Genomic DNA, 21789 nt, shown 5'->3' on the forward strand with positions numbered 1-21789 from the left:
GAGGTATAACTAACAAAATCAAAGGTCAAAGTTCTTAGTAACCTTGACCTTTGATATCATGAACAAAATGTTATGAATTAATGACATCAAAAAAGCTTAATTTGTAGAAAACAAATCAAAATTTAAAGTATATCAAAAAGATTAATGTGATAATGAAATACTGTATATTGACATATTCTATGCAAAATAAATACTGAATTCAATTTCATATATCTACTTTCTATACTGATAAAAAAACTAGAATCTAAGGGAAAAACTCTTTCTAAGCTTTGCAAAAAAAATAAATGAATAAATAACACTCAAAATGCAAACCTGGAGCTCTGCAGATTTCTTTTCTAAAATTTCATTTTCATTTCTGAGTTGTCTTTCCATGGTGCTTGATTTATCAGTCAAAGTAGAGAAGGTCACATTTCTCTCATGAAGTTCAGAGGTCAATTTGGTGACCTCTGACCTCATGCCATCAAGTTCTGCATCATGTGATAGCTGTTTTGTTGACAATGTTTCTTTCAGTCTATTAACTTCCTGTTTCAATCTCTTCACCTCTCCGGATTCTATTTTCTGTAACTCTGTTTTCTATGAGGAATAATGAAAACAATATTTAGACATTTTCAATGTTTATGCAAATAATTTCAATTAATGCATGCACATATACAGTGAAACATCCTAACACCAGACCCTGGATAAACTTGGAACCTGTGTAAGTCAGACATCTTCCAAAGTCCCTAAACATCAGATTTAATACAAAATGAGCCTGTGTAATCCAAACATCCATCTAAACCAAATAATCCTTCAGGCCATTGGGGTTTGGTTTAGACAGGTTTCACTGTATATCTAATTCGTAATATTTCAATTACAGTAATGAAGGGTTAACCTAAAGTTGAATTTAAATGCTATATTACCTAAATGTAATATGAAAAAAATGAGATCATCTGCATACTGATTATCGTCCTTTTGCATTGAATTTGTTTAATTGTTGATATAAAAATTAGTAGTTTTTAACTCATTTAAACAACCTGTAGTAAAATGTTTGTATAAAAGAAATTGGAAATGTGGACATGCAATTGTTAAGTGCACTTATAAAAGTTGAATATTATAGCGAGTACTATAGTTAATTTCATGGAATAGAGTTAGTCTTCCCTAGATTGAATTACCATTACCTGATGAACTTGCTTAGGTATTTAAATGGACAATTGACAAAGATTTAAACTTTCTATCAGACACAGAATAAAATACCTGCAAGAAATGATAGCTAGTTTACATCTCATTTTTAATTGTCCAGTTAACTATCCAAGATACTTTATCAAGTAACTGGCATTCTATCATGAGAAGACTAACTCTTTTCACTGAAGTTAACCATGTTATTCGCTGTAACCAATAAAAAACCATTACCAAACCACTAAACACTTTTCTAACTACCCTAAACACTCTCATTAAGAATCAAAATACTAATTAAAGTTGATGAAATACAAAATGACCATTACAATTCAACATAAGGTCCAATTAGTATTGAGTCATCTTTTAATCGCTTATGATACAAAACAAATAACTATCCAGCATCGTGAAAATATAACTACTGACCCGATAAAACCAAAATTTTGAATTATTGTTCATTATTGATGGCTAAGGACTTAAGAACAACAATTGTAAGCTGTTATCAAAGGAGAGAACAGTGGAACATAATATTATATAAAGAGTATGACATTTAATATGGTATACGATAATAATATAAAAGCATGTTATCATTATAATAACGATATTGTTATAGGATGGTGGATAATGTTTGCTGGATAGCTTTGCAACATACTTCAACAAAATATTAATAACAAATTTCAATGAAATCTTGTCACCATGCAACAAAAACCTAGCAATGATAACCTACCATATGGTTGTCCTAAAAAGTAAATAACACATATAAAAATACCAATCAAATAAATATTGCAAAATTCAGAATACGTGTACCTACAATTAACATGTATTTAGGCTTTGTGTATGAGGAACGGAGCTATTTGTACTCAAACAACATTTGACAAGGTTGATAATGCACCACTATGTTACTATTTTGGTGAAGTCTCAGCCAATGGAAATATGCAAGACTTTATATAACACATGTTGTGCGTCCGAGTTAAAGTTCAAACAATCATCTCCATTTCCTAAATAGGTCACTTCTGAAATTATGTTCTTTACCCATTCATGTTTCAGAGCAACTACCTATACATGAAATTGTTGTTGCTCGGTCTCTATAATTTCACAACACTTTAACTATAATTTAATTAATTTTATTCTCTTAATGACCTTTCGATTACCTAGCCAAAAAACAAAATGGTCTAAGTTAGCTTTGAGTGAGTACAAAGTTAGTTGGACCAGCTGTCTTGGGGCTGAGTAGTCTTGTATCCACTAAAACTCCTTTAATTCATATAATTGTTCAAGAAAAGAATTCTGTTGTTGATACAAACCTTTTTCTCCAACTGATCAGTAGTTCTTTCACAATCCTGGACCGCTTGTCTTAAATGATCCTGCAACTTAGATACCTCCTCTCTCAGCTTTCTTTCACTCTTCTTACAATTTCTATCAACATATTATCAATAAATTGATTCAAGGAAACAAAAGAAATTCTGTAAACCAACTTATTTTTTTGCTAATTTCAGGAGAAAGAAAAAATCCTGATTGTTTACAGTCCTGTCAATTTGCAAAAGTATGTAATATACATAATAAGACAGACTGTATGTAAAGTTCGAAAAAGTAACCTTTGCTCGTAAATGTAACAGTCTGTCTACTAATTGCATCAGTAAATTAGTTGATTCTTGTATAAATATGCACATTCAAACATTGTATATAAATAATTACATTTACTGTGCTAATCTCCTCGGAAATCAGCTTTATATATGATGTTTCATGGATCAATGAAATACATCTTCAAACTATTTATTTAGGCCACACCCACAATTAAGTGAACTACTTTTATTGATCAGTGTGTATTGACTATTTTAGGCCACACCCACAATTAAGTGGACTACTTTTATTGATCAGTGTCTACTGACTATTTTCTATGTATATGAAATGTAATTACAAGAATTGAATGTTTCATTTTTGATGTTTCATTGGTGTGTAAAAACATTGACAGACAGCACATTTTGAACATGAAGCACTAGTGTGCTTTACTGTTTGTTTGTTTGTTTGTTTGTTTGTTGGGGTTTAACGTCCGATCAGCAATATTTCAGCTATATTCAGACGATGAACATGAAATGGATGATAAAATGAACATGAAATGAAAAAAAAGGATGGGACACAAGGACAATAGGGTTGACAAATTTTGACTGCCACTGGAAAAAGGGGGTATGGGTAAGGTCGGACAATTTAGCCTCCTGTGGCGGAGCGCAAACGTTCCTACTCCTATCGAATACCACAGCAGGGTTCTTTAACGTGCGAGGAACGTGGCATCTTTCCCAACACGGTGCACCACTATGGTTTGCGGTCAGGTTTTCCGTATTATAGCCTGACAACCCCAGCATGAAACACGCCAGGGGTACCCCATTCCACCACCTGGGGCACACATCCCAGTTGCTCTGTGGGCAGAGCGCCTAGCCCCCGGCTAGGTTTCTGAGCACTATTTAGTCGCCTTGTACGACAAGCTTAGCGCTGCTGCAGGCCTATTCTTTTAACACCTGGACCTGCACGGGGCGTGTGCTTTACTGAAAATGTGCTATGGTCAATGCTTTTCCACACTGACGAAACATAAAAAATGAAACATTTAATTCATAAATAAAAAAATAGACAAGGAACCTGGACAGAAGAGACATGGGACATGTCATCATGCAAAAACAACAAACCAAATACTTGAGCATTCCTTCCAATAAAAGCTAAGAAATCTGTTACTAAAAAGTGTAACAGACAGACAGACAAGGTGATTGCACCTTAGCCCCCACCTTAACATAACAAACTGTTAATTACCTTGTTTCTTCCCTAGCTTCTTGAAGAGACTGTCTCAGTAGTCTTATCTGTTCACTTTCTTCTTTGTTTTTAATATCACCTAAAGACCTGTAAAATATTGTTAACATGTACACATGTAAGAAATTCTCAAAGATCAAAATACAACCATTAAAACAGACGTACAAAGGAAACATCTAATCTGAATGTTACCATCATCATTCTATAAACCATAGATAGTACACAAACATTTATTTTATGAGCAAAGGATGCTTACCCTACCAGCACACCTTGTCCATGCTACCAGTTTTAGTGGAGTATGGGTTTCTCATTTACTTTTGTTTCTATGTGCGTGTGATTTTGGTTATCTCATGTTCTTTGTAGTTTATGTCTATTTTCTTTGTCACATAGGTATCGAAAGATTATGTTCTTTTTTTAAACCATTCGAATCCTGGTTCCCTTGATTCCCTTTACTCGCAAACATTTTCAGTTATTCGCATATTTATTCTTAGGAAATTAACAATGAACAAAGGAATACGCCTTATAATTGACGAGTTGAACTGTTTTGATATTTCAATATGGAAATCAACTATGTTTAAAAACCTACTGTATAATTCTATCTTTCTCTGCTATGGCTTGCTCCATTCTACCCATTTCTTCGGCCTGCGCCTCACCATCCTGTTCTATAGCTCTCAGTAAATCTTCCTTAGTCTTCATTTCTGATTCATACTGAAGTTTCTCTTCTTCTAGTTTCTAAAAGTTAGATAACAATTAGATATAAAATTTTAAGAATTTTGAATTGTCCATACAGGAATGCTCATTCATTTTATTTCTGTTTTAATACAAGTCATTTTCATTTGTAATTTAGTTAGATATTAAAAATTTGCTTCAGTTTGAATAAGATGTTGCATGCTATGATGTGCTAAAAATACCCCATTTTTGTCAAAATTGACATGGGGAGACATGTAACAAGTCATCATGCAAAAGCATCATACCAAATTATCTAAGCATTCCCTTCAACAGAAGCTGAAAAAGCGTAATGGGTGGACCAACTGATGTACAACATAACATCACATCTTATACTGTAAAGGAGACATTATGTTATCTAAATCTATTTTCCATCGCAGCTGTTTTTATGATTCCTGGTATATATCAACCCTATCCTAACCTAGTTTGTATACGATTCCTGGTGTACATCAATTCTACCCTAACAACATTGTTTATATATGACTCCTAGTGTACAACAATCCTACCTTAACATTGTATACGATTTCAGTTGTACATCAACCCTACCCTGACATTTTTTGTAAATAAATCCAGGTGTACATCACTCCTACCCTGATATAATATCAACCTTAACCTAACAACATTGTTAATGACTCTTGGTGTACATCAACCCTACCCTAACATTAATGACTTCAAGTGTACATCAACCCTACCCTAACAACATTATTTGTTAATGATTCCAAGTGTAAATCAACCCTACCCTTACAACATTATTTGTTAATGACTCCAAGTGTACTTTACTCATACCCTGATATAATATCAACCCTACCCTAACAACACTATTTGTTAATGACTCCAAGTGTACATCAACCCAACCCTAACAACATTATTTGTTAATGACTCCAAGTGTACAGCAACCCTACCCTAACAACATTGTTAATGACTACTAGTGTACATCAACCTTACCCTAACAACATTATTTGTTAATGATTCCAAGTGTACATCAACCCTATCCTTACAACATTATTTGTTAATGACTCCAAGTGTACTTTACTCATACCCTGATATAATATCAACCCTACCCTAACAACATTATTTGTTAATGACTCCAAGTGTGCATTAACCCTACCCTAACAACATTGTTAATGACTACTAGTGTACATCAATCCTACCCTAACAACATTATTTGTTAATGACTCCAAGTGTACATCAACCCTACAATAACAACATTATTTGTTAATGACTCCAAGTGTGCATCAACCCTACCCTAACAACATTATTTGTTAATGACTCCAAGTGTGCATCAACCCTACCCTAACAACATTATTTGTTAATGACTCCAAGTGTGCATCAACCCTACCCTAACAACATTGTTAATGACTCCTAGTGTACATCAATCCTACCCTAACAACATTATTTGCTTTCTTGAGATCAATCAACAGCCTCTCATTCTCATCCATTGCCTTTTTATGGTTGTTGATGGCATCATCAAGAGATGACTTTAATTTCTCCACTTTGGTTTCCTTTAAAAAAAAGAAAATACTCCTGTACAGAAATTAATAAAATGTGTAGGTTATCATACATACAGTGCTTGTAGCATAATATACTAAAAGCATAATTACGTTTGAAGCAAATGTTTAACAAGTCAATTGGCTAAGCAAGTTATCAAGGCATTCATAACTCTTCGAGCATGTTAGCTAACAAACCTAGAAAATATATTACTGATTGTCAAAATCCTATAGAACTGTTAATGCATGTTACTTAAAAATTAAATTATCATACATGTAACAATAATCTTACAGGAGGCAGGCTAAACTAGCACTTTTTCTGCGAAGCAAAATCTTAACATGTGAATGATAATACTCCATGCAAGACAAACACTTGGTCAATGTTAAATGTAAGTATAACACCATTTCATGTGCTCTACCTTCATCGCAATTTTAGTGTGTAGCATGAAAAGACACATATATAGCTCACAGCATTCTGTAATCTGCTGCGTATGTTAGCATGAACAGCAGACATAGACACAGCTCACAGCATCATATGATCAATGTTTGTGGTAGCATGAACAGACACAGATATAGCTCACAACATCTTGTGATCTGTGTGTATTACAGGATGAACAGACACATATACAGCTTACAGTGTCATGTGATCTGTATTTAATGTAGCACGGACTTCCCCAAATATATCTCACAGCATCATGTGATCTGCTGTGTAGTGAAGCATAAACAAATAGAGGACTGCAATAAAATTCCTTGATTCCAAGACCATCCTTTTTCATTTTTTATTTTTTTTACAAATTTGATAGAAAACTGGACATACTAATAGTATAAACAAAGTTTTGAATCTACATTTTATTTTACTGTTCCTCTTTGCAATTTAGCTTGATAAATAAACATCCTTGTCACATTCCCCTGCAAAACTGTGCCTCTCTCATAACTTAAAAAAAAATTGTCTGTTAAGGAATAAAATAGATTGTAAAATTAAATTTCATATGGCTTTAATTTGACTGCATATTGATATGGGCCATAAAATCAAAATCTCCATTCAAAAGGATTTAAAGAAATCCTTTTACACCTATGCACTTGCTGTTTGCCTTTTTACCTGTGTTGATTGTATGTCATGTGACCTCTGTAACTGTCCTTCAAGTTGTGCAATTTGTGACTTTAGACTAGATTCTGTGTTATCGAGTATTTGTTTACGTCTGTTGAGTTGTGACTGGTATGTTTGAGACTGACTCTGAAATGATTGGTTAGTTTCAAACGTGAGCAACTGAAAATCATACAATGTGGAATAATTGAAAAGATGACATTAGTGATACAATTTGATACTGTGACTTAGGAATGGAATGCGCTGGAATGATATTTTAACTATCCAGTAATTTTAAGCATACAGCTGCTTAAAGCACCACTAGCACTTAAAAAATATTGAAACATTTGACAATGAATTCTACTGAACATGCTTTACAACATACAGTAAAAACTTGTTTAAATCGTACCCTGAATAATCTGAAAACCTGTCTAAACCAAACACCTTTTAAATTCCCTTATAATACATTAAATGTACTTTGAACCGAGGTTAAATGAGCAACTTTCTGAACCAAACTAATTTGGAAGTCAGGCAGGTGGTCAATTTAGCAATGCTGGATCCAGGGATGGGGTTAAAAGGGTAGATACCCCTTTTTCTTGATTTTTTTTTTTTTTTTTTGGGGGGGGGGGATTTTGTGCAGAATTTGTGCAAAAAAATAACCTGGAACCCCCCTTTTTCAGGACCCTCCCCCATTTTCAAAAATACGGCCATGATCAGATTAGACAGGTTTCTCTATACCAAGCATTATTCTATATATTTCTTTTCATAGCTTCAATATTCTACATTTAACTGGAATTTCTAAAATAAAACTTCTATCTACAGTAAATGTTGAATTTATCCTATAATTTTTAAATACTGGTGCTTTTCTTAATGCTATGATATCAAAAGAATATGATAATAAATTGAGATTCATAGTAGCATAATGTAGAATAGTTATTTGATAATATAATTAATATGTTTTAAAAAATGTGAACAAGAAATAAGCATGAATATACAGTGCAGTTTTGTAATTTACACATATAAAGGGGAACACGTTTAAAACAACAATTTAAAAATTCAACAAACCGTAATTTTTTTTTTAAGTTATGTTTTATTCTTTCAAGGTCATGTATCCATTTATATTGAAGACACTGAAAATGCAAAACTTATTTAACTCTTTTATTAGTGTTTACCTTTGAAAATTGAAAAAAGAAGGGATTTGCCATAGTGCTGTTTTAACCCTATTCACAAGTCAATAGCAATAAAGCAATAATATAATTTTGACTTATATTCACTCTGCCAAATAATTTTGATGTATAACAACAGGAGATTTGGCATTTCCGAGCACACACCCTGATTTTGCCAAATAAAGCAGGGAGACGGACACGAAAGTGGGAGATTCTGAAATTTTGGATGAAATATTGGGAGCCTCCTGTCGAAAGCAGTAGAGTACACATACATGCTCTTTTAAAACTAATACCAAAAAGAGCGAAAAGGAATTTTAATGAATCATTGATAAATAAATGCTAGCACAGATGAGCAATAATCATCTTCTGCTGTTTGAAGTACATGTATAGTTTGTGAATTAGTTACTCTTATACATGTATATTACTATATAAAAAATACATTATGATACCTTAGCTAACAAACCCAAGTACATTTTCTGCAAGATACAAAATTCTATTCTCATAAAAATAAACAGAAGAATTCAAAAAATAAAATAAAGACAGTAAAAAGTCTACTTGTTCACTTAATGCTAAATAAAAAAAAACATTTCAAAAGATGTATTTCAATTAATAGCTAGTAAAATGCTAGACAATGTATTCAAATGGCAACAAACAAAACAACGATGTATAACAATGTGCACTGTGATGCATATTGACAATATTAAAATCACACCAGTGATTTCACACATATTTTACACTAGTGTCTTCACACCAACCTGTATAAATTCACACTTTTCTGTCATTGCTTTTCTCTGGGCTTCTAAAGTTTCAAGCTGTTTCTGAAGGGTTCTTTTCTGCAATTCCCAATCTTTTGACTTCTGTTTATATTCCTAAATATCCAGAGAAGTTGTAGAAAGAAGAAATCACTTGTAGACACTAAGGCCGGTCTTTATAACAAGATTAATTCCAAGTATATGATTAAAGTTCTAAAGGCCTTTTGTCCCCTATCAAGGTCAGAATCTGATTCATTGTTTTAGAAATAAAAAAAAATAAGAATTGATTAAAGTTAAAGATTAAAAACTTTTAAATGGTAGACCAATGGCCCCTTTGTAAGTTCATAAATATTCTCATCAACAACTTAACTGTTTTCTTTGAACTTAGGTGTCACAGAAAAGTGATCTTTTATATCATGGTAGTAACTTGAGTGTCTGGATTGTTTTAGTGAGAGATTAAGGATTAAGATCTTTTAATTTTGTTATTTAATTTCCTTTAAATTGAAAAGACGACCAGGTCAACCGTACTTTGGTCATACTACTGAGTAAGGATAATACTTCATACAACTCCCCTGTAACAATTGGCAGTTTAAACTATGATGTAAAAACCCATAACATGTCGGGACCCGCATCCCCATCATGTTCACCACTGTGCAAAGTTTGAATGATATTGGTTCTATACATTTTTAGTTACAGATTATACTTAAGAAGGTACCTTGTAAGTAAGACAAACGGACAGATGGACTGACATGCAAAGCTGAGCGGCTACTATAGCTAGGTTCACTGCTCGTGACACAGGTAAAAACTGATAATATCAACAAAGAGATTTATTCTCAAGTTCTTTTCCTACATCTATTAAGATGTTAAGATGTTAATTATTACACCTGTCTACTAGTGTTCAGAGTTAACGGTAAAACCTTTGTACGCATGCAACTTGTAAAAGTTGCACATATTGTCATGCTAGGAATACCCTACTTCTACAGGAAGTTGATTTCAAACAGCAATTAAAATCACTTACAGCTCTGCCAATGAAAAGCCACATTTGAAATCAATTTATTCAGTGGAAGCCAAGATTTTTGTGACAAAAATAATTTCACTATTATTCAATATATGACAATCTCACAAAACAGAAACTTGATATGGGACAGCAACCAAAATTGCTTACTATGTATGTACCGTCTATATATATTCACATACGAAAAACATTATCTTTAGCCTTGTGTTGAATTTCATCAGAATCTCTGAAGAAAGTAGGACTAGTGTACACATTAGGCAAAACATTAGCTCAAAGATTGTTTTTTTTGTTTTGTTTATTCAAACTGCATTGAAAGCAAGGGAAAACAGGAAACTTATCTAATATGCAGAGCCTATGATAAACATGAAATAGAAAGCATTTTCCTGCTACGTATAAACCCACTTGTACAAGTCCCATTAACAGGAATTTAATATCAGACAGCATCCAAAATCACTTACAATATATGCCCCATCTATATAAAATCCCATATCCAATTAGAAGCCAATCAATCCACTGAGAGCCCAAATAGTTGGATAGAACTTTAGAATGATGAATGCACATCGTAATTCCAATATACAATCCTTTGTTGAGCGGGAATATAGTAACCAGTATATTTCAGATCACTTACAGTAAAAATAAAGAAATACAGCAGTATTTAGAGAATCAAAGCTCTTGAGAAAAAGTATTTTTTTGACACATGTCTTTTTCAAGTGTCAGTGATTTGGTAAATTTAAATGAAATAAAACTAGTATCATAAGTGAAGTATTACTTTGTCAGTATAGGGCTTGTGGAAGGATCACAAACAAACAATACCCATGGAATAAAATATCCTTGATGTGAAAATATCTCCTTGTAAAATGCTTTCTGATAATAAAAAGTGTAAACTTGTATAAGTTAACAAAATCCGTGAATTTGGTTTACACTAAGACCAATGATTTCCATTCTGGTATATAGAAGCCCATTCATCTCCACAATAAATATATACGCACAATAAATTTAGTGTTATTTGCCATTTTTTGCTATTATTTGCAACATACTAGTAGCTTTATAATTTTACTAGCAAAATGCCTCTGTGCATAAACCTTAAACCATCAACACCAAAACCTTATACTCCTAAAACCAAGAACCCAAGCTTATAGAACACACTACAGATGTATCTACCTCTAACTTGGAAGAGAGTCTGTTGACCTGGGCCATACTGTCCTGTAGTTCTGCATTACTTTTATCTTTGTCTCTCTCTGTATCTTTTGCATGCTTGGAATGTCTCTTATTCTGTCTGTCATAGTCTCTCTTCAGTTTTGACAGCTGGAAAGAACAAAAGTGTAGAAAGTTACTAATCAGATTAGAAAATAGCTAAGTTACAGTGAGTGATATTATTAACTTCTTCAAGGAATAAAGCTAGAATGACCATTACCTGAAGAAATATCTTAGGTAGTAAAATTTTGTAATTGGCAAAGTAACAAGGAGATTTAAACTTTCTATCATTTCACAGGTATTTTAAAGAAATTTGATAGAAAGTTTAAATCTCTTTGTCAATTGTTTAGTCAACTACCTAAGGAAAGTCATCAGGTAGTAGTTTTTTAATCAATGAAAGACCAACTCTTTTCCCTGAAATTAAGTATATTACTCGTTGTACCACGTTTACATAGTAATCTGGAAAATTACACTGTAGGCTGTCAGTGAGTTACATACCTCAGATTTCATGGCTGATAGCTGGGCTTCATAACAACTGACCAGTTCCCGGTGGGATTTTTCCATGGTCTCTAACTGTTGCCTGAGGTGACCAATCTATATTTAATGAAAAAAATAGATCATGTCACAATAAAGACAAAAATCATATAGTGATACTGATATCAAAATTATAATATACCAACCATAATTAATTTCATTAATGCAATCTCATTTTGAATTGAAATTTCTTGAATTATGGTTCTTTAAACTTAAAATGGATCAAACAACATCAATATTCTAAGTCTTCAGTGCTTAATTTTAAAATATTGCCTTTAACAAATAAGTCTCAAACTGCACACAAAAATATAAAATGTAATTCAGAACCAGTAAAAACTCCTACAAATTCTACAAAAAGCCAAACTCTTTAAATAAAATCTAAGTCAGCTTCTCCATTGTTCAATAGGTCTTCCATAGTGCTATCAATAGTTTACTCAAATATATTTTGACATGCTAGGTATACCCCAATTTGTAAAGCAAGTTAGTATCAAATAGCAACCAAAAATCACCTACAACATATTCCCCATCTATGTTAAACTGCATACCAAATTTTAAAATAATCCATCTACTAGGAGTCAAAATAACTGCCACAAAAGTTCAACAGATGTATGGAATGATGGAAAGATTAGGTGATTCCAATATACCACCCACTCTCGTTGAGCGAGGGTAAAAATTTATAATTGACATTGAAAATATAACAATTTACATGTTATGTATGCTAATGGTAAACACATAAAAAATTGAGTGACTCAAGAACCTCAGACAGCATGAACAATTTTAAATACTATTAGTAATTTATTTTAAATTGCCATATAAGAAATTAAACAACAATAGTTTCTTGGTAAGAACAATTGAATCTTATATACTCCAAGGTCATTTTAAACCTACTTGGTCTATAAATGTGTTTTATGTTTATTTTATTTTTCATTTACAAAAACAAAAGAGGCAAGTACATGCATGTTACATGTGTACAATATATAAACAGAGGATGGCTAACAAAATACAAAACTCAACATGATGTACATGTACAAGTACATATTATAAACACAGAACACAAGTACTTACTACAGAAAAAAACTACATGTACTTACTTCTTTAACACTAGTCCTCATCTTAGCCATAAGAATTAAATAATAATCTTGTTCAACAACCACAAAACTTTAATTAAATAATTTTAAATGCTTGGTGTTCACTTAAAGTTATTTTATCAATTTCCAATCTTAAATTAACACCCCGTTCACCAAAGAGAGCTCTCACCTCTATGACACTAATTTTGAAGGAAAATTAATATAAAAACAATTAAAAACATATAGGAATGAAATGTAATGAGAAGAAATTGCATTACCTTTCTGATAGATCTTGGGATTTTAGACTGTTACAAACATGTGTACTTTGGTGTAATTAAGTATGCGATGAGTATTTTATAAAAAAAAAAAAAAAGGTGTCATAATACCTTTTAAAACTTCAAAGATATTGTGAAATGATGTAATTATAGAAGTAAACTTTAATGAGCAATCCAAGTGACCACACGAGCACTTTCCTTCTACTTAAATGAATTAAAAAACATGTTTTAAAGACCTAACAATTTATCAAATGCTTCTTTCAACATTATGAAGTAATTTCAGTGCTTACATGAAATGTGTGTTTGTGGGACCAATTTTTAACTTTTTTAGGATTTGATGAATGTTTCCCAGTCAAACAAACATGTCTCATCTCTGTAAAATTGTTTACATAAACCCTGTACAAAACACCGCTACCATTTATATTTTAAATGTTTGTCGTCAATAGAAGCCCTGTGTAACACAGCTCACTTCATTCTGTTTCTTGTCTATAAAAGCCTTGAATAACATGCCCAACCTCTTTATATTTTTAACTGTAGTAGCCCAATGTAGCTTGCCTCATCAATGCTTCTGAACTATACATACCCAACTTTTATAGTAGCCCTATGTAGCATGCCTAACCACTCCACATTTTGTGATTATAGTAGTCTTATGTAGCAAGCCCAACCTCTTAATTTTTCTGAACTATAATAGGCCTATATAGAATGTCTCACCTATTTATGCTTCTGGTCTATAGTAGCTCTATGTAGTATGCCTAATATCTCAATTTTTCTGCACTATAGTAGCCATATGTAACATGACCAACCTCTTAATTTTTTTTTAACTACAGTAGCCATATGTACATGTAGTATGTCTCACCTCTTTATGTTTCTGGTCTATATTAGTACAGTGTAGTACGTCTCACCTCTTTATGTTTCTGGTCTATAGTAGCCCTATGTAGTATGTCTCACCTCTTTCTTTCTGGTCTACAGTAGCCCTATGTAGTACGTCTCACCTCTTTATGTTTCTGGTCTGTAGTAGCTGTATATAATATGTCTCACCTCTTTATGTTTCTGGTCTATAGTAGCTCTATGTAACATGCTTTCCTTGTCCTTAATATCCATTCTATCCTGTAAACTTTGTATTTGATGCTCCCAGTCCCGTTTTTTACTTGACATCATGTCATCAATATGGTGCATCAAATCCTGCAGCTCAGTTTCACAATTGGATGTCAATGCACCTTTGGGTAATCTGTAGATAACACAAGTTATTTTATGAGGAACATAAGGAGGTCTACATTCATTATATCTAACCTTACATTTTGCACAGTAAATATACATCAAAGAATCCTCAATTAAATGAATTGGTTAGACAAAAAAAATGTACTGTAAGTTGGTATTATTAAGCGTATGGACACTTCAATCAAGCTTGATACAGTTTGAATTTGATTTGGGACTTTATGTTGACATATTATTGATCTTAGAAACAAGTTAAAAGTGATCAAAGATTTTGTAAAACAAGAGGCTCCCAGGAGCCTGAATCGCTCACCTGGTTGAATTTTTGGTAGGACTTATCATAAGGACCATTTCAACAATTGAAAGTTTCTTCTTTTAATCTATCATAGTTTTCAAGATAGTGACTGAAAATTGTGAAAAAAAAGAAGTCATTTTTCCCATTCAAGGACAATAAGTCTTACAAGGAGTCATCTGACAACTTTTATCCCTGAAGACTTTTGTAGTCATAATAATAAGGATCATTTCAGCTAATGAAAGAGTTTGGCTAAGCCTAATGGTTTTGGAGATATATGCGAAAAACTACTGTCTGACCCCTATGTTCTATTTTTAGTAATGGAGGCCATGTTTTTTGATGGATCAAAATCACCATATCAGTTCTCTGCAGGATACACCAAGGAACATTCATACTAAGTCTGGTTTGATTTGATCAAATAATGTCAGAGGAGAAGATTTTTGAAAGAAATAACATTTAAAATAGCAAAAACTGTTGAAAAAGGGCAATAACTCCAACATGGCTTAATAGATTCAAACCAAAATTTGACCAGAGATAGATCTTATCATGCTGAACACTTTTGCCTAGTCAGAATTTAGCAAAACCTAACAGTTTTGGAGAAATTTGTGAAAAACTACTGTCCGACCCCTATGTTCTATTTTGAGTAACGGTGGCCATGTTTTTTGACAAATCAAAAATCTCCACATCAGTTCCATGCAGCATACCCCAAAAACCTGAAAAATTACTTAAATCTGAGAAAATTCTTAACTGTTTGTGACATAATAAATTTCGAAGACTTTGATTGGAGCTACTGTGGAAGTTAAGAATATTCTCAGACTTAAATTTTTTTAACTTTCGTGGTGCTGGGACCAGGATGCACTCCGCACATCAAATGTCATGATATACCATATGTTTGCAAGACCTGTTGGAATATGTTGTCCAAAAACGGTTCATTTTATACAATTTTCACCATTTTCATCACAGAGAAATCTTCAATTTTTTTTACAAAGTATTCTTAATTCACAAAGACTAATTTTATCAAGAATAGTAGGTCAGAAATACTTACAGAAACAGTTGTAAGGTTTCATTCCTCAGACATTTAAATTCTGATCAGGGTAACGGTAATGCCTTAATGACTTAAGTGATTTCTTGGTTTGTTTCAAAAGTTGTATAGTGAAAACCTTCTAAACCAAATCCCCTTTAAACTTCAAAATTGGTTCAGTTTAGACAGGTGTTTTGTTTACCAGGGTTAAAAACACATTTAAATTGACATAAATGAACTTAAAAAAGTGTCTGGTTTAGACAGGTTTTTTGGTTTTTCAAGATTTGATTGACAGGTTTTACTGTAACACCCTAATCTAAAAGAAATGTAAGAAAGTTTAACCTTCTGTAATTATGGATAATTTATAATCCTCCAAAGTTATAAAACATAGCTAAGTAGACAAATGCAAATACAAGTTAAAGCTATGTAAAGTAAAATTCTTTGTCACCTTTCAGTTTTCACTCAAAGGCTAAAAATAGATACCAATTTTATGGCCAAATTTTTACTGTAATGGTTTACTTAACCCTGTATTAATTGTAAAAAAAGTTCAACAGTTACTGACAGTAAGTAAACACGTATAAATTAACAAACACTCTGTGTAATGGAAAGGATACAAATTTGATTAAAAAAGAAAGACACAAGCAATAAAGAAACTCATCTAAATGTATTTATGTTTGTACTTAAAAAATTTTAACATGTAAAATCTTGAGTTTGAAGTCCTCCTACAGTAATTATATTTCTGCATGCAGTTTTCACATCTTAATATGAAGCTCAACATTCCTATATATAAAAATTCATTAAAATCCTTGAGGACGGGAGTAAACTAAAGTTGTTCCTACAAGAAACATGGACAGACAGACAGACACACTGATAGAGTCCTGGGATGTCAGTAGCAGGAAAAAAAAAGAAAAAGTAGCAGGTGGACTGATGAAAATATTGCAAGAGAAAATTTGAAAATAGAATGTCTGTCAGAAAATGAACTAGTAGATGCCCAATTTTGCTGGTTGATGGCTTCTATTGACAGACAGGGTGATTCATATATACCCTCCAAACTTTGTTTGCAGGGTGGGGGCATAATAAATTCTGGCCATTGGTCTGTCACAGAACAATCAGTTTCCAGTCATTAATGCATGAACTAGTTGCACAGATAGAACATGAAGGTTGAAGGACTGTCCTACTGTGAAAGTACTATTGTTTGTGGGATACAATTTTTGTAATTTTCATGGGTAGGCCAGACCATGAACTTTAGTTCCCAATGAAAAGGAGAATCCCATTGATGTGTATACTGAGAACCTCTAAACCACAAATTCTAGAATCCAAGAACTTGTGTTTCTTCCCTTAACCACAAAAATTAGTATCCACGAATTAAAGTACTTTCACAGTAAACAAATCTAACAAGGTTTACTCAGGAATAGTATTTCAGAACTCACCAAGAATCATTAGCTTCAAAATAAATATGTAAATAAGTCAAGACTTTTAAAGTAGGAACATTTTGATTTCATTGATATAATGGTTATAAGTAAATACATTACAATGAATATTAAGAATCCACTGAATACTTTAGTAATTTATCTTTTGACTTATCCTATTTATTTGTCAATATGTATCTTTACATTTAACAGTTGTCTCCAATACGACTTGATTTAATGATAACAAGACTAAAAGACTCCCTTTCTTTGTGTTTAAACTTACTTTATATACCGTGATTTAGTGTCACATGCCTACAAATCAAGAGTGTTTCTGTGTTTTATTATAGTAATATTTTTTACCATTGTTACCCACTGAAACCAAGAACTTTGTGGCGTAGGCATCCTATTCAGAGAAAAAATTTAGGGGTAAATCCCATCCCAACCAATCCCACTCCCTACATAAAAATTGAAGCTTCACTATATAGTAAACCAAAGCCACGCCCATAACTATATGTATCAACACTAATATACATGTATGTAGCAAGAGTGGTTTTAAAGGAGTACCAAATGCATTTTACAGTCTGAATGTCCTTATAAAAACAGTTTTTTTCAGGTAACAATTCAAAACATACATGTACAAGTTTCAAGACATGTATGATTCTAAAATATTTCTAAAATACACATCGTTTAATGTACAAAATATTTCCAGTTTCCCTGCAGCTGTTGAAAAGGACAATCTAGTATATTAGAGGCAAATCATCTAATGTAGAGAGCACTGACAGAACAGGGCATAACACCCAAACCCACATTATTACTGTCTTAGGGAGCACAAATTTAAAAGACATTCTGTAAATGATATTCCCCATTTGACCCAGGTGCATCATGTGCTTTCATTGTGAATAAAAAAATCTAAACCAATGCATGAAACTCTCTATCCCTTCAAGCTAGCAAATGTAGGCAACTGACCACGTGACAATCACATGACACTTACTTATTTCTCAGCTCCTCAGCCATTTATAGTCTACAGATAATTAGTGAATAAAAACATTTTAACATTGCACTACATTTCATATTGTCTACTTTCACTATTGTCGCCTAAATGAAACAGAATTTCTATGTATTCTACCTAGGTAACAATGTATCTTACATTTCACTATACTGAAACTAATTTTCACTTAAATTGACAAAAATGATATCCTAAAATCCTGTTTAACAAGGAGTAATATGGTTAACTTCCAGGGATTGAATTAGCCTTCCCTCGATTTAATGACTTTCACCTGATGAACTTCCTTAGAAAGATAACTGGAAAATTTACCAAGAAATATAAACTTTCTATCAAATTTAGATTAAAATATCTATAAAATGGTAGACGGTTCTAATCTCCTCGTTAATTGTAAAATCAAATACCTAAGACATTTCACCAGGTAATGGTCATTCAATAAAGTGATTACCAACTCTATTCCCTGAAGTTAACTATTTTACTCGCTGTAATCACGTAGAAAATTAGTTAATTTCTTGTGAGACAAAGTTTTACACATATTCAAATAGTGAAACTAAGAAACTGTTATAGATCACAAAAACAATTATTACATGTACATAGTATTTATAATAAAATGTATGAAAAACAAACAGTTACTTTTACAACAGGTCTACATGTATGAACAGTTTAAATTTTCAAAACAATTACAAACTCGAAGAAGTACAAACACTCCCCTCAGCATGAAGTTTATTTTCTCTACAACAAGGTTAACTGAAGTTGAGTGGAGTTGCAAAGTCTCCATCCAAGACAGTAGAGTCACTTTTTGAATATATGTATCTGTCTTAGCTTTCTTTTTTTAAAACATATAATTCAAGATACATTTAAGTAATTCTTGCAGTTAAACAAGACTTCAATCAAATACAGAAAAAAACAATAAAAAAACTGAAATTATTTTACCCCAGTTTATTTTTGAGATGTATTGGAGTCACCATTTTTCTCCACCTTGTTGAGAAGAGATACATGTACTAAATTTATGCTGATGGGAGAGTTTATTCCAAAAAGTATTCTAAAGTCAAGAAACTTTGCAAATTGTTTATGATAGTAAGAACCACATGTAAAGAAAAATTAAGAAACAGATATTGTGATATTACATTATTCATTGGCATCAATTTTCATGAATTGCAATTTTTTTGTGAATTCTGAAGTCTTTGTTTTCAATGAAAAATAAATATTTGATTGGAATCAGAAGTAAAGGTTTGACCAACCACCAAAACAACAAAAACTGATACCAAATGAACAAAAATACTTTCTCAGTATAATAGGCAAGAAACTTTGGGGGGGTCATGGACCATCTAGTACAACTAACCCTAGTCTATCGCCTTTTCCAGTACTTTCCCTGTAGTGTAAAGAAGTAAACTATAAACTAGTATTCCTTTCTAAATGAAGTACTTTCAGAGTATACAAAGCCCAGACTGTTTATTATTCAAAGTAAAAACTCACACTACAAATTAAAAGTGTACACAGTTTATGGTGGGAAATTGCAACACACTATTTACCTTTTTCTGCTTTACACAATACTGCTGAAATATAATGGTGGTCATTATGTCAACATTGGCCTGAAGGAGAGCATGCTACTGAATTTTTTGGACTTAATTTCTGCTAATATCAAATGCAATCAAATCATATGCATACGTTACATAATGTAGTACCACTAATAAAATAATTAACCTGAATACTTATATTAGGTATCGTATTTCTTCTAACAGCAGATTTAAAGTCTTAAGGTAGAAACAAAGTGCTCATACATAGATATTTCCTAAATTACTTTAGTGCCTTTAAAATAGACAAGTAAACTGTCTGCCAGCCTGATCAAATTGTCATATAGATAACATGTTTACACAACTACAAAGATAAAACAAATCCATATGAAGCCTTAATACAGTACCAATGCATAACGGTATGAGTGGTACTGAATCTTATCATATAGTACAATGGCGAGTATGAAATATGTATTACCTGTTTTCTGTCTGTAGTTGTTGCCACAAGTCTGTTATTTTCTCCATGATACTGATTCTTATTGTGGAATCATCAGTCAGCTGTGCTTTAATAAAGTCTCTATAACCTAAAAACAGACAGTATATTGGATTTCATCAAGAAACAATTTTTTTGAACATTGCAGATATTCATCATATTATGGTATATTAAATTTAATGCAGTTTTTCCATCAATATTGTTTCACATTTTTTAATTATTATGGATACACATCATCATACATTCATACCACTTCTTACAAATACATCACTCAACTGAAAATAATTTTAATTTTAAATGAGTTTAAAAACTCAGTTTTAGAGAGGAGTAATTTCAATTTTAAGGTGAGTGTTGTTAAAAAACAAAGTTTCGACCTGCTCCCCCATTCATGTCTGCAAAGTTTGATTATATGTATAAAGGAAAAAATTAAATCACTGCAGTGGGCCCTTTTACATATGTACAAATGTAGGTCAGTCAGTCCCCTTTTCAATTTCTGGATCTAGAACTGCCAAATACAGAATAAAATCAACCAAACAAAATTATGCCTTTCAAAATAATTAGAAAATTAGTCGAATGAGATGAACAGAAACAATCACATATACCCCACACTTCAGTTTTATACAAAGTGCACAGAACTTTATAGAGAGCAATGACTTGTGACCCTGGCATTACAGTTATCAATATTAACTTCAAAATATGAAAATAAGAGCAACATGTAGATATTTTCCTACAGTACACAATAAACATGATCCGAAAAACAATTCTTGTCTTCAAATTTAATTTACCTTTATTCATTGTCAAAAAGTTTTAATAATGTATCAAATTACACAATTTAATACAAATTTTAAACATTTATTTATGAAGAGAAGATTTATAGAGATTAGTAAACATGTATAGCTCCACTGTAATACTAAACAAACACACTATTATCTACATTTTGTAACATTTTTCAAATATAATTGCACTGGAGAATAATTTTATCAAGTAATAAGTGTTTCACATTTCAGTATGAAATTCAATATTTGACATCAATTGTATTAAGTCAATCACTTTAAACTTGCATGATTGAGTTGATAAGCATGATGCACCTAATTATATTTGTTTAGCACTCTTGAAAAAGTATGTTTCTTTGTAGAAAGAATTGGCATTATACTTAACATCTTATCAATTTTTTTCATTTAGACAATCTCATGAAGGTACATGTATTAAAACAACTAAGATATTTATGTTTCTGACTTCTTGGGATTGGATTATCAGATAGTTTAAATTCACACTACCCTGGTATTTCTCAAATAAATAGAAATGAAAATTACCTCAGGCTTTCAAATATTTAAGTTTACAATAAAGATAAGAAAGTGACATATTATTTGGTTTTTTAACTCATATGTCGGTGACTTCTTTATTGACTGAGTATACATTACTAGATCAGAACTCTGTGACAACTGCCACAATGTGCTCATCTTTTTTAAAAGTGCAAGTCTAAATGTACACGCAGTGATTTTGTTCCTTGTTTTAAAAGCTGCCACAACTCCTTTATTTTTGGGAAATTTTTGCTGTATTCTCAACACATTTAGAAAATATTTTTCTGGGGACAGAAATG

General features: G+C 32.1%; 1 protein-coding gene across 22 annotated transcripts in view; it reads right to left on the reverse strand.

Moving 5' to 3' along the window:
• Positions 1-21789, reverse strand: part of LOC148626026 (centrosomal protein of 63 kDa-like) — a 34305-nt gene that overhangs the window by 10600 nt on the left and 1916 nt on the right. For 6 of the 22 annotated variants that reach the window (XM_088569597.1, XM_088569605.1, XM_088569589.1 and 3 more), the window contains exons 2-14: positions 20175-20280; positions 19525-19554; positions 14284-14473; positions 11868-11963; positions 11337-11480; positions 9164-9277; positions 8858-8884; positions 7258-7392; positions 6054-6173; positions 4532-4677; positions 3949-4035; positions 2454-2565; positions 313-573 (exon numbers count right to left, since the gene is read on the reverse strand). In XM_088569597.1, the coding sequence (XP_088425723.1) occupies positions 313-573; positions 2454-2565; positions 3949-4035; positions 4532-4677; positions 6054-6173; positions 7258-7392; positions 8858-8884; positions 9164-9277; positions 11337-11480; positions 11868-11963; positions 14284-14473; positions 19525-19554; positions 20175-20221 (1509 nt within the window). In that variant the 5' untranslated portion in view covers positions 20222-20280. Of the gene's footprint in view, positions 1-312; positions 574-2453; positions 2566-3948; positions 4036-4531; positions 4678-6053; positions 6174-7257; positions 7393-8857; positions 8885-9163; positions 9278-11336; positions 11481-11867; positions 11964-12994; positions 13092-14101; positions 14205-14283; positions 14474-18170; positions 18201-19524; positions 19555-19714; positions 19739-20174; positions 20281-21789 lie in introns of those variants that run through there. The other 16 variants (XM_088569599.1, XM_088569595.1, XM_088569593.1 and 13 more) reach the window with 11 other exon arrangements.

The sequence above is a fragment of the Perna viridis genome, chromosome 2 (assembly GCF_037379345.1).
Source record: "Perna viridis isolate PV_CMFRI_1.1 ecotype Kerala chromosome 2, ASM3737934v1, whole genome shotgun sequence".
NCBI lineage: Eukaryota > Metazoa > Mollusca > Bivalvia > Mytilida > Mytilidae > Perna > Perna viridis.